Source organism: Varanus komodoensis, unplaced genomic scaffold (genome assembly GCF_004798865.1).
Source record: "Varanus komodoensis strain SLA01 unplaced genomic scaffold, ASM479886v1 scaffold29_1, whole genome shotgun sequence".
Taxonomy (NCBI): domain Eukaryota; kingdom Metazoa; phylum Chordata; class Lepidosauria; order Squamata; family Varanidae; genus Varanus; species Varanus komodoensis.
Window position 1 is genome coordinate 5,771,879 of NW_025335759.1, and position 12,522 is coordinate 5,784,400.

The following is a 12,522-nucleotide window of genomic DNA, read 5'->3' on the forward strand; positions in this document are numbered from 1 at the left end:
GATCAGGATCATTGGGGGGGGGGGTGCATGCATATACGTGGGCTCTGGGCCAGCACTGCATGTTGCCCTCGGGTAGGAAAAGGTTGTGTATCCGTGCTCTAAAAGATGATTAAGAAAGCATTAACCCACTCAGCATATATTTTAAGTAGAGGTTCTCCTGTTCCACTTGACTGTTGGGCTTGCTATTGTTTAAAAGCCAGCTAAGCAATACAACAACACACGTGAAAATATATTAACTATTACTATTTAGATCTTTATTGAATCAGTTTACTTTCACTGGTTAGGTTATCTCAATATTTACGCTGTGTTTGGTTACTCCATTGGGATAGAGTATCCTTTGTTTTGCTTCTCGGAAGGAGCCCTTCCTGAAATCCTGGAGAACTGCTGCCAGTCAGTGTCAGCAAAATGGGCTAGATAGACCAGTGGTCTGACTCAGTATAAGTCTACTTCTTATAATCCTAAATGTGAATATAGGGCAAAAGTGGCAGACCTAAGGCAACTTCTTCGGGGCTGGTGTGGTATAATCTGACCGCTCTTCCTGCCAACTTCCGGGCTGCTGCATGATGCACCAGCTGTTGTTTCCAGATATTCTTCAAAGGCAGCCCCAAGTAAAGCTCATTATAGTAATCCAAACAGGAGTAGCAAGCGAATAGGCACCAGTGAAGGATGTGTGGCCAAAGTGCACCTCCAAAAACGCCCTGCACTAGCAGCACATACGCAGACAGCAGAAAGGCTCTTGCAGTGGTGACTACAGGTTATTTGGCTGTCAGCCTCCCTCAAAAGCGACCGTGATCTTGCCTTGGTTAGGTGGTGGAAACAGTGGTGGAGCTTGGCAGAGCATTCCACGGTTTGATCCTGTAGCTGAAAAGGTCCTCCTTGCGATCACAGGAACATGCAAAGTTGCCCATCCTGTGTCAGACCATTGGCCCATATATCCTGGTATGGTTTACACAGATTTGGGGCAGCTCTCCAAGGTTCCAGGCAGGTATCTTTCCAGATCCTATAGATTGCACTTTGAAGGCTGGTGCTGTGCCCCTGAGGCACAATCCCTGCTCTACTGCCTGCTAGAGAGAGAAGAGAAGTCCTTGCCATCTTTTCTAGAAAGGACGTTGGCATGTCAGCAAGACGTGGGACTGTTCTTGGGATTGTGTGAGCTTGCAGAAGGAGATCCAGTGTAGTGTTGTGGTTAACTTTGTGGGCATGTGACTCAGGCGATGTAGGTTCGAGTCCCTGCCCAGCCATGGAGCCCAAGTGGGTGACTTTGAGTGGTCACAGACTCCCAGCCCAACCTACTTCACAGGGCTGTCATTGTGGGATTACGACCACGAGCAGGAGAATGATGTCAGCTGCTCCGAATTCTTTAAAAAAGAAAAAGGTGGGATATAAATCTAATAATAAATTGATAACAAGGGACTCCAGTGCTAGCAATCAAAAGGCTTTGTACAATTACTGCATTCTTTTCCTTAACAGTTTTTTTTTCTTATAAGCAAAAAAGCAGAAGAAATGATTGGAAAACACGGGAGAATTACAAATAACAAAACATTGTTATCTAGGCCTTCTACAAAGCCAGTTTGCCCAATGAAAGCCATGTGTGGAAGCTCGCTTTGTTTTGCTGTGTGGTAGAATTCATGCATCTGGCTGGAGTTGTTTTTCTCTTGCTTTGTTGTTAAAGATTCTTATATTTCATAGTCTAGGCTTTGGTGCACTTTCTCCTTTCTCATTCTCCCTCTTTTCATTTTCAGGACTTACTCAGAAACTTAGGATGTCACAGGAAATGGAAGACAGCATTGGTAAGTGTGGTTGCTCAGAGTCACCATTTTCTACTACTTTTGCTCCTGATCATGCTAAATTCGAAGTGGAATTCTCAGAGTCTTTGGAACATTGGGCAGTTGAATGGTCAGATATTGTCAATTGGCTATCCACTGATTTAACTGCAGTGGAATATTCTCAAACATTTCCATGAAACTCATTGGAGAATTGGGTTAGAGTGGGAGGCAGGGAGACCTTGTTTCCCTCCAACCCTCTGGAAAATCTTCAAAGCCCTTCTCTGAGGTCGCTCATATCAGTTCAGAAAAGCAACTGGTACAGTTCTTTCCATGACAGCTACAACCGGGGGAATGGATCCCCAGCCATGAGGTGGGAATGATTTTCTGACCTTACAGCTGGGAATCGGAAAAACCTCCTGGCTGTCTAGACACTGTAATGGCCATAAAATTGCTTTATTTATCACTATTTCACAATCCATTCACAGATCATTCGCTAATTAGCAGAGGAATCAAACCTGTTGATGATTAAGTTATCTCTTTAGTGCTAGTAAAATTTGTATTAGTCATTTTGGATGATCTGACAATATTTCCAGGCATTTAGTGTTTCCGTTTTTGTTGCTTTAAAGTCGGTACTGTATTTTAAATTTTTGTACTGCTGCTATGTTTTTTGTTTTATATTGTAGTTTTAAGCTTTTATGTTTTATTGTGTTGTATTTTGCAGTTTTAATTGTTGTAAGCAGCTCTGATTGCTTTAGCTATTGAGCAGTATAGAAATGAAATTAATATTTGGCCGATGTTTGATCAGTCAAACTTGCATGGATGTATATTTTGGTAAGAGATGTCAAAGTGGAGCCCATGACCTGGAGTAGTTGTGGGATCTCTCCCTCACTTCTTCTTGTTGTTGTTAGTCGCGAAATTGTGTCCAACCCATCGGGACCCCATGGACAACATTCCTCCAGGCCTCCACCATCCCCTGGAGTGGAGGTGCCTATTTAACTATATGCAGAGCACATCATGAGAAAGGTGGAGCTAGATGAATCACCAGCTGGAATTAAGATTGCTGGGAGAAATATCAACATCCTCAGATATGCAGATGATGATACCGCTCTCATGGCAGAAGTGAAGAGGAACTAAAGAGCCTCTTGATGCGGGTGAAGGAGGAGAGCGCAAAAGTTGGGTTGAAACTCAACATTAAGAAAACTAAGATCATGACATCCAGTCCTCTCACTTCTTGGCAAATAGATGGGGAAGAAATGGAGGTAGTGACAGATTTTATTTTCCTGGACTCTAAGATCACTACAGATGGGAACTGCAGCCAAGAAATTAAAAGATGCTTTCTCCTGGGGAGGAAAGCTATGGCAAATCTAGATAGCATACTAAAAAGCAGAGACATCACCCTGCCAACAAAAGTGCGTATAGTCAAGGCTATGGTTTTCCCAGTTACAATGTATGGCTGTGAAAACTGGACCATAAGGAAGGCTAAGCAGTGAAGAATTGAGGCCTTTGAATTGTGGTGCTGGAGGAGACTCCTGCGAGTCCCTTGGACAGCAAGGCGATCAAACCGGTCAGTCCTAGAGATCAACCCTGGCTGCTCTTTAGAAGGCCAGATCCTGAAGATGAAACTCAAATACTTTGGTCACCTAATGAGAAGGAGGGACTCCCTGGAGAAGAGCCTAATGCTGGGAACAATAGATGGCAAAAGAAGAAGGGGGCAGCAGAGAATGAGGTGGCTGGATGGAGTCCCTGAAGCAGTTGGTGTGAGCTTAGGTGGACTCCCTTACTTAGAGACATTCAAAAAGCATCTGGACAGTCATCTGAATGAAACCGTGTAACTGAGTGTCCTGTGATAGCAGGCGGTTGGATCTGATGGCCTCCTGGCCCCTTAGGACTCTACTAGTCAGAAGGGGCCAGGACTCTATGCTTCATATATGTTAGATTTCCACCTGAATGAGTATTCGATGTAGAATAACTTTCTTCTTTGGCTTGAAAATAGGCTAGTATGTGATTATATGTGGACCAGACTTTTTCGGAAACCTCTAAGAAAAGCAGAAAACAAGTTACTTGGCCACAATGACTACCTTGTGGTGGGGCGGTCACAGCTCACTGGTGGTAGCACATGCTTTACATGTAGAAGATTCAATTTCCAGCCTCTTTAGTAGTAGGGAAAAAACTCCTGTCTAAAACCTGGGAGAGCATTTGCCAGTCAGTGTAGACCATATAAGCGAAGCAAATATTTTTTAACTTGGTGCCCTTCAGTTATTTTAAATTGCAGCCGCCAGAATCCCTAACCACTGGCCATGGTGCCTGAGAGGGCTGGGAGCTGGAATCCAGGTGGGCAGGTTTGCAAAAGCTGCTTCGTTACACAGGCTGATGGTCTCATAGTGTAAGTAGTTGTTCTGTGTTGCCAAAAATGGTCAAAGATTGATTAGAATTCAGAAGTACTTGCTCATTTATCTGCATGTGGTGTTATGCTGTGGATTGTGTGTGAAAGGAAAACCTAATATTTAACACTGAATTAAAACAGTGATCAGATCTGCTTAGTTGTCCAGATCAGAGTGGCTTCTTTTTAAGTGATAAGTTAACTAGCAAATGAGTAAACTTGCCCCGTTTCAGAGCTGCTAGATAGGGGCATGAATTGGTTTTTATAATTTATTTTTGCCAAAAGGCTTAACAATGCCTCCTAAAGCATTAAAATTAATCTATCTTTATTTATTTTTCAATTTATATCCTGCCTTTTCCTACAAAGGGCTCAAGTCAGCTTACATCTCCTCCATCTCATCCCCACTACGACAACCCTGTGAGGTAGGTTGGGCTGAGAGTCTGTGACTGGCCAGTTGGCTCCATGGTGGAACAGGGACTAGAACCCAGATCATCTGAGTCCCAGTCCCATGCTCTTAACCACTGCACCACATCTTTACTGCATAGAATGTCCTTTGCAAGTATCCTCCCTGCCCTTTTAGCTTCTGTGTCTAACTCAGCTTAGGCAAATTCATGTATGCCCACTAAGTGGTGTTGTGCAAGCTGAAGTCAGGATTTCTAGGACCGGCTGACACGCACAAGGCAACAAATCAATTCATCTCTGCATTGTGGTTACCACGGACTGCATATGCTGGCTTTCTTTACGCCTTCCCACTAAGTGACAAGTCAGACAGCTTATTTAAATTGAAGAGTTTGTGAGTTGGCATTTTAGCAAACATTTTTGCTCGCAGATTTGAAGAGCAGGGGTTGCTTTGTTGTAGTCCATTCAGAGACTTGGAAGCTGGGAGACACTGTTCTGTGATGCATTGTCTGAGTGCTCCTAATGGAAGAAATTTGTTACAGAAAGGCCAGCTTGGGACATGGCAGAAAAATGTCTCCTGGCCCCTAATGCCTTGGTTGGCATGGCTGCAGCTTCTTGTCAGTACTGAGCTGGTGTACTGAAATGCCTTTATGCTGGTATTCCCAATGACAGCAGAGCTTTTATTGTGTGTTATAACTGTTCCTTTAATTGAATGTTTCCCCCTTGACTTCAGATACGAGCCATACTACAGATAATTCAAATGATATAAGTCACCGTGCTTGCATAGGTTCCATCTCAAGAGATAGTTAAGATTCCACCAGGCCCTGCTAGTTTTCTGCCTTTGGGGTGCAGCAATCAGATGTACAAACTTGTACAGTCCAAGTTGAAATGCTTCCAAATTTTCATTCACACTCTTTTTTAAAACGATCCTGAAGTACCCAAGTTTGGCAGTTACTTTATTTCATTTCTATGCTGCTCAATAGCCAAAAGGTTCTGTGGATTGTTCACAAAGCTAAAAAGCACATATAACGAAAAATACAAATGAAACATAATAATCAAACAAATAAAATGAGGACAGGAGGCCCACAGTAACCAGATGCGTGTCATTGGTGTCCTGTTGGTGACACCTCAACCCATACCTCTAGAGAAACTCCCTGGGCGGTTTCACATAGATGTTGAATCGCATAGGGGATACAATAGAGCCCTCTGGCACCCCCTGGATAACTACTGTGGCACAGAGCAATAATGCCCCAGCACCTACTTCTGGAATCGGCCTGTCGAGTAGGAGCAGAGCCACTGCAGTGTAGGACTTTCTACTCCCAATCCGAACAGCCTGTCCAGAAAGATACTGTGGTTGATGACATTGAAAGACACAGAGAGGTCCATGGGAATCAACAGGGTTGCATTTGCTCTTTCTGGGCAAAGGTCATCCCACGGGGCGACCGAGGCAGTCTCCATTCCGAAGCCAGGACTTCAGTTTATAGAGGCAATTCTTAGAACATTTTATATGTTGTTCTTCCTTCCAAGTAACAATTAAGGACTCCTAAGCCATGTTCTCACTATATAATTGTGGTTGGTGTCCATGCCTTGCAGAGACTTGTGTGTAGCCACTCGACTGTCACCACAGAGGCTATGTATTTTAAGACGTTAATGCATAGGGCTGTCTGTGTGCCATCCTGATTCCAGAGAGAGTGTCCAAAATGCATGCATCTGTACCTTTTCATGTTATTCTGAGCCCATAATTCGGGCTTTGAAATAACAATATGCATGAGCCGTGTGTGCCATTTGCTTCTGCTTTCTGCCCTCTGCTTGTGCCAGCAGCTAACAATCCCAGGTGTGCATCATTTGTGTGTTAGGACTGGGGATTATGGTTTATTGCATTCAAACAAGTCAGGATTAGTAGGCTGGTGTTCAAAGGGACCAGTGCTTGCCTTACAGACCTGGCTCTTCTGGGTGAAGTAAACCATCCTCTTTGAGTTTGCTTGAGTGGGAGGAGAAGAGCAAAAGCAGACCGGCTTTGTACATTTCTATACAGATTCTGTGCACTGTGGCTTAATAGGTCGAGATTCCTATTTTAAAGTGAGATGCAACCTTGGCTGACAGAGCTAATCTTTACGTCTCTTTGTTGTGTGACTTGCCCTGTTGAGTCTGTCTTCCCTGACATTTGCTGCATTGTGTGCATTTCCCGGCCAGGGGAGTTGGCTGATTTCTGCCCTTTGCTGTTTGTTTATTCACAGCCTGCTCAGTGTGGAGAGAACTTTTTCTGTGGTCTTATGTGCTTTCTGAGTAACATCATTGTGCCCCTTTCTGGCTGCAGGGGGTTCCAAAGAAAATGATGCTTTCTTGCTCGAGATTAAGGAGAAGGTTTTGTTTGGTTGTCTCCACTAATTGTGAAACTATTGCTTCAGATTAATGTGGCTGTTAGCTAAAAACTGAAGCCCTGTAAGCTACAATTTCTTTGCCTTGGTGTTCTTATGAGAAGAATTAACTATTTGGGATGATCAACTCTAAAAGGGAGTGTGTGGGATCCATAGTGATCTCTCCAGACTGGGAGACTGGGCATCAAACCAGCAAATGCAGATCAAGTGTAAAGTGATGCATGTTGGGGCAACCCAACTTTGTCTATAAACTGATAGGATCTGAGCTGGTACTGACTGACCAAGAAAAGGACTTGGGGTTGTGGTGGACAGCTTGACGCAACTGCCAGTACAATGTGCAGCTGCTGTGAAAAAGGCAAATTTCGTGTTAGGCAAAAGTAGAAAAGGCATTGAAAATAAAACTGCCAGGATTATACTGCCTTTATAAAAATCTATGGCATGGCTGCACTTAGAACAGCGTAATTTATACTGCTACTGGTCACCCTACCTAAAAAAGAGTACTGTGGAGTTGGAAAAAGTGCAGAAATGTCAACGGCAATGATCAAGGAGATGCAGCAACTCCTTATGAGGAAAAGTTACAGCAGCTGGAATTGTTTATTTTAGAAAAGAAGCAAGCAAGGGGAGGCAAGATTGACATGGACAAAGTCATGCATGGTGTGGAGGAAGTGGATAGGAAAACATTGTTTTATAATACTGGAGTCTGGGATCATTTGATGAAGCTGATTAGTGGGAGATTCAGGAGGGACAGAAAAAAGCAGATGCTTCACGCAGCAGATGGTTACACTGTGGAATTCACTTCCACAAACTGTAGTGATGACCTCAAATCTGGATGGCTTAATAAAGTATAAGGATCAGGCTAGCAGGGCTACTAGTCCAGATGGCTGCAGGCTATCGGAGGCAGTATGCCTGTGTGCACCAGTTGCTGGGGAGGATGGGAAGGAGGGTGCTGCAGCACTCATGACGTGCTCGTGGGTTCACTGTGTGAAATGGATGGACCCTTGGTCTTAGGCTTTTCTTACTTTCTTAGGATGTTCCCTAAAAATGTTTTTATTTATTATTTGTTACATAACCAGTGGAGAGCCAGTGTGGTGCAGTGGTTAAGAGCACGGGACTGGGACTCAGGCGATCTGGGTTCGAGTCCCCGCTCAGCCATGGAGCCAACGGGGTGACTTTGGGCCAGTCACAGACTCTCAGCCCAACCTACCTCACAGGGTTGTTGCTGTGGGGATAAGATGGAGGAGGAGGAGAATGATGTAAGCTGCCTTGAGCCCTTTGTAGGAAAAAGGCAGGATATAAATCAGTAAATCAATAAATAAATTTCTATACTGCCTTACAGCTGAATCTTTCTGGATGGTTCAAAACAATAGAGCCACAAAATATAACATGATAAAGTATAATATAAACATTTGGAACTGTAGTACAAAATAAAGATAGCCAAATACAACTTAGTAGCAGTGTAAAGGTTTGCAATACAGTTACAGATTTAAAACTGAAACTAAGGCTCCAGTTCCTGGGAATGAAAGATATTCTCTAGCATTGAAAAGAGCACCATGTGGGTGTCAGGGGACCCCCTCTGGCAAGCTGAATCCAAAACTAGGGAGCTGCAACAGAAAAAGGTCCCCTTTTTAATAGTCACCCACCTCATTTCCTTTGGCTGGGGCTCCTGAAAAAAGATTCTTGAAAATCTTAGGGTCTTCGCAAGTGTATATTAATATGGTTTAGGTAGTCAATCCTCTTGTGGAGGATTCCTAATAGATGGCAGGGGTGGACACAGTGTGCCTTAGCAGGAATCCATATATATGGTTACATATCTATGAGTGAACACCTCATACAAGAAAAATAACTAGGGGAAGGCTATAGGGAGGCTGAGAGGAGGGTCACTGCCTCTTGGCCACACACAAATCAGACCTCTTGACCCCATAAAAACAGAGGGGAACTTCTTCTCTTGTAAAAACTGACTGGGAACTTCTTCTCTTGTAAAAACTGACTGGGAGTAGTTGCCTTGCCTGTCATATGTTACTGGAGCAGAACTGGGGCTTTATGCCATTTTGTTAAGCTGCCTCGAATGCCTAGCTATGGCCAAGTGGTGCCGTGTAGGGTTTTTGAAATAACTGGAATGCCATAAATAGGTTTGTTGTTGTCATGTGCAGCTTGCCTTTGGCAGAGGCCTTACCTGTGGCACCTACAAACAAAATTACTGCTGGCTTTAGTTCAGATTTCATTTCAGGTCAAGCTCTTGTATGCTTAATAACTCTTCAGTCAGAAAGTAGTTGCTCCAATCACACTTCTCTGTCTGACAGGCTCCACTTGGCACTGATATCCAGTATTTCTAGTTATTCCAGATAGATGCACTTCCTTCCTTGCTCTTGCCTTCTCCATTTGGGCTGTTCTGCTGCAGGAACGCTAGATGGGGCCTGCTCATAATCAGCTGCTCCAACTCTGAAGGGGGCAGTCCTGTACAATTCCCAGCATGCGCCAGCCAGCAACTGGAAGACGTAGGACATGCATAGGTTGTGCCACAATTCACACTATGCTCCTTTCCCAAGTCCTAAGATGCAATGTTAGGTTTCTTGTTAACTGAACACTAACTATTACTGCTTGTCAAAATGCGAATCTTCAGCCTTTCAGTGGTTGATCAAAATATTTAAATCTCTAGTATGTGACTAAAGCAATATTGCTAAAATCCAGTAATTTCCACAGTGAGAACATGGCAGGGTAGCATTAAAGCCAAGCTAATTATTTTTATTTGTTTGTTTATAAACTTATGATTCTCATTTTAAGCCAAACAGAGCCATCCAAGTTAACAGTTGCAACACTTGAAAAACCTTGCCTATTTCTCTCCCGTGCTTTGTATTATAAGTCCCAGAATTTCTGACCATTGACCATGATGACTGAGACTGATGGGAATTGCAGCGCAACACATCTGAAGGGCACTAGGTTGGGGAAAGCTGTCTTGTGCAGAGGAAGCAGAGCAATGTCCCAGTTATGTGTAAAGCATCACAAATGCAGAACTTGCAGCCTTGGTGAACTGTGCCGCAGCCTCCCCTACAAAGGCAAGGATGCAATGTTGCCGGAAATGCTGTTTGAACTACTGACTGAATTCAGCAGTGAGAATCTAAGCCAGATGTGTTAAGGGCTCCTATGGGCTGTTTTCCGAAGACATGCCTGCCTTCTTGCTGATAGCTTGCCTCTCCTGCAGTCCTGTATAATGCATAGTAGTAGAAGAAGCAGCAGCAGCAAATACAGCTGATATCGTGCTATTTATTTAAAACTTTTGTATACCATCCCCTACCAAATGGTCTCTGGATGGTCTTACAGTAAGACCGTCTTGTTGCTGTTTTGCTGCAGATAATTATATACCTTGATGCTTGGGTAGAGAGACAAGTTATTTCCACTAGAAAACTGATGGTTATTTATTCCATAGAAAGGAATAGAAATTTGACCTGAGGACACTGGACAAAGTAGCTCAGGGGTTTGCCTGATCTAGAACTTCTATTGCAATTTTGCATGTGGGTGTTGCAAGTCTGGTGTCTCAGTGAACTGAGTAGGTAACAAAAGTAATTTTTGTCTTGAATGCAAAATGTCTTGGTATAATCGACCTAGTTGCTGATTCTAGCAAACAGCCAAAACTCTGCAAGGCGAGGGAGGGAAATCTCCCACATGAAATATTAGCACAGTGGGCATTAATTGTACAATCCAGAGGTTTCATATGGTGCCATGTGGGGGCCTGTTTCTGTTAGGGCTAACATTATTTTGTGTTCTTTCCTTATTAAAATGGGATTGTTCCCATGCATGTAGTGCTATTAGCGCAATATGTTATTTGGGGTGGTTGTTTTGGCAGTTCCCAAACGAGGACCAAAATGCTTGCAGGACCTTCCTCCATCCCCATTCTGCAGTTACTTTTTCTGGGATGGTCATCACAGCAGAGGCAGCGTGTGGTGCTTGTGTACCTTTTGTTATGTGTCTTGGTTATGGTGCTCACAGAAAGGCAGTTGTGGATAGAGCCCTGGCTTGCATGTTCATAACTTTGGATTGTTCATTTCTTTAAATATATACTACACATTACCATTGGCATGCGCTAAATGACAGTCAATGGGATGAAATCAGTTCCAAATAAGAATCCTATTATGAGATGTTCTCCTGGCAGAAAATCAAGAACAGGTCCTTCCATCCTGGCTGATGATGAATGATAATGGAGAGAATTGTTTAGTTCCTCTCTCTGACATTTTGTCGAGTTGTAAGCTTTACCCATGCAAATACTTTTGCTGGCGGTCTTAAAGCCAGGGCACAACTTGTGCTCAGCAGCTGCTTCCACCAGCTGGATCCAGGGGGGAAATTGCTCTTCCAGCGTCCCTGTTGCCCACCTGTGCTGTATGCACCCATGTGGCTGCCTGTCCCACGTAAGTTCTATGCAATGGCTAACAAGGTGGAAAACACCATTTCAGGAAGAAAAATATCTCCTTTCCAATGAAAAGGGATCAAAGTTCAGCCTTCAGCTGTTTGCGATTCAGACAGATGGATACCATGATGCAACAAGGCAGATTCCAGGGTACACCAGCTCATGACAGCATTATGTGGTAAGCTAGGAGCGGAAGATCTGGCCCACTCTTTATTTGAATACAGGTTATGTCCATCTAATACAGGGGTCTCAAACTCAACTTACCTGGGGGCAGTCTGGGTGAGGCTGGGCCGCATCAAGTATTCCACCACCACGGTGGTGGTGGGCTGCTCATTCGGAGGCCGGCCCGGGCACCGCCGGCACTTGGAAGGCCGCAGGGCCCCTCTCCCATGCCCCGCCCGGCCCGGCAATTGGCCCGCGGGCCGCAAGTTTGAGACCCCAGGTCTAATATATATTATATAATCTACTGTTTCTTTGCTCTTGTATTTCTCTTGCTGGTAAGATTCGAGCCTTCTTAGCTCTTCTTACAATAATTTGAACCTAATCTGCTGAGCAGCATTGCTACTGTTGCTGCATTTCAGCCCACTCCAGTGGGGGGGGGGGGCACATGCCTTCCCTGGCTGCTCCCCCTGCTGAGCCCAATTGCCTTGCAAATTGAGGGAGTACCGAGGGGCCCCTATGACCTGTGAGCACTCCATCCCAAGCAAGCTAATTTTGACCGCCCGGATGCTCTTGTCGCTACTCTGACTGCCATTTTTAAAACGTTATTGTATTTTTTCCAGCATCACAGGGCAAGGGGAAAGGTACAGCCTGCCTGACCCCCGGACCACCCAAGGTTGCCCACCCCTGGCCTTTCCTCGTTGCTTGTCAGATCTGATGTGTGGCTACACTTGGTGCTTAAGAAAAAGTTACTGAATCAAAATTAACATTTGCAAAATCAGAATTAGGAAAGAATTTAGGATAGGCAGATACAATCAGCATGAGTCCTTATCTGCTCCCCCAGCCCTAGCCCTCATTCCTTGATAGGGGAAAATCTCTTATTGTTGGTTGCTTATTCAAAATAAATGCTTTTCCCCATTAGGACTGTAGGCAGTGCTTGGGGGAGGGGGGATTGCTGAGTGATTGCTGCTGAGGTGTTTCCTGCAGAGGCTTTTCTTGCTAATTTCTGCGTAGGCATGCTTCTCGTGCTAAACTTGAAGT

The 12,522-nt window shown here is 44.3% G+C and overlaps 1 protein-coding gene across 5 annotated transcripts in view; it reads left to right on the plus strand.

The window, feature by feature from the left end:
• The window catches only part of PHACTR4 (phosphatase and actin regulator 4), a 107,362-nt gene that overhangs the window by 37,974 nt on the left and 56,866 nt on the right, over positions 1-12,522 (plus strand). For all 5 annotated transcript variants that reach the window (XM_044435119.1, XM_044435120.1, XM_044435118.1 and 2 more), the window contains exon 2: positions 1,743-1,790. In XM_044435119.1, the coding sequence (XP_044291054.1) occupies positions 1,763-1,790 (28 nt within the window). In that variant the 5' untranslated portion in view covers positions 1,743-1,762. The remainder of the gene's footprint in view (positions 1-1,742; positions 1,791-12,522) is intronic.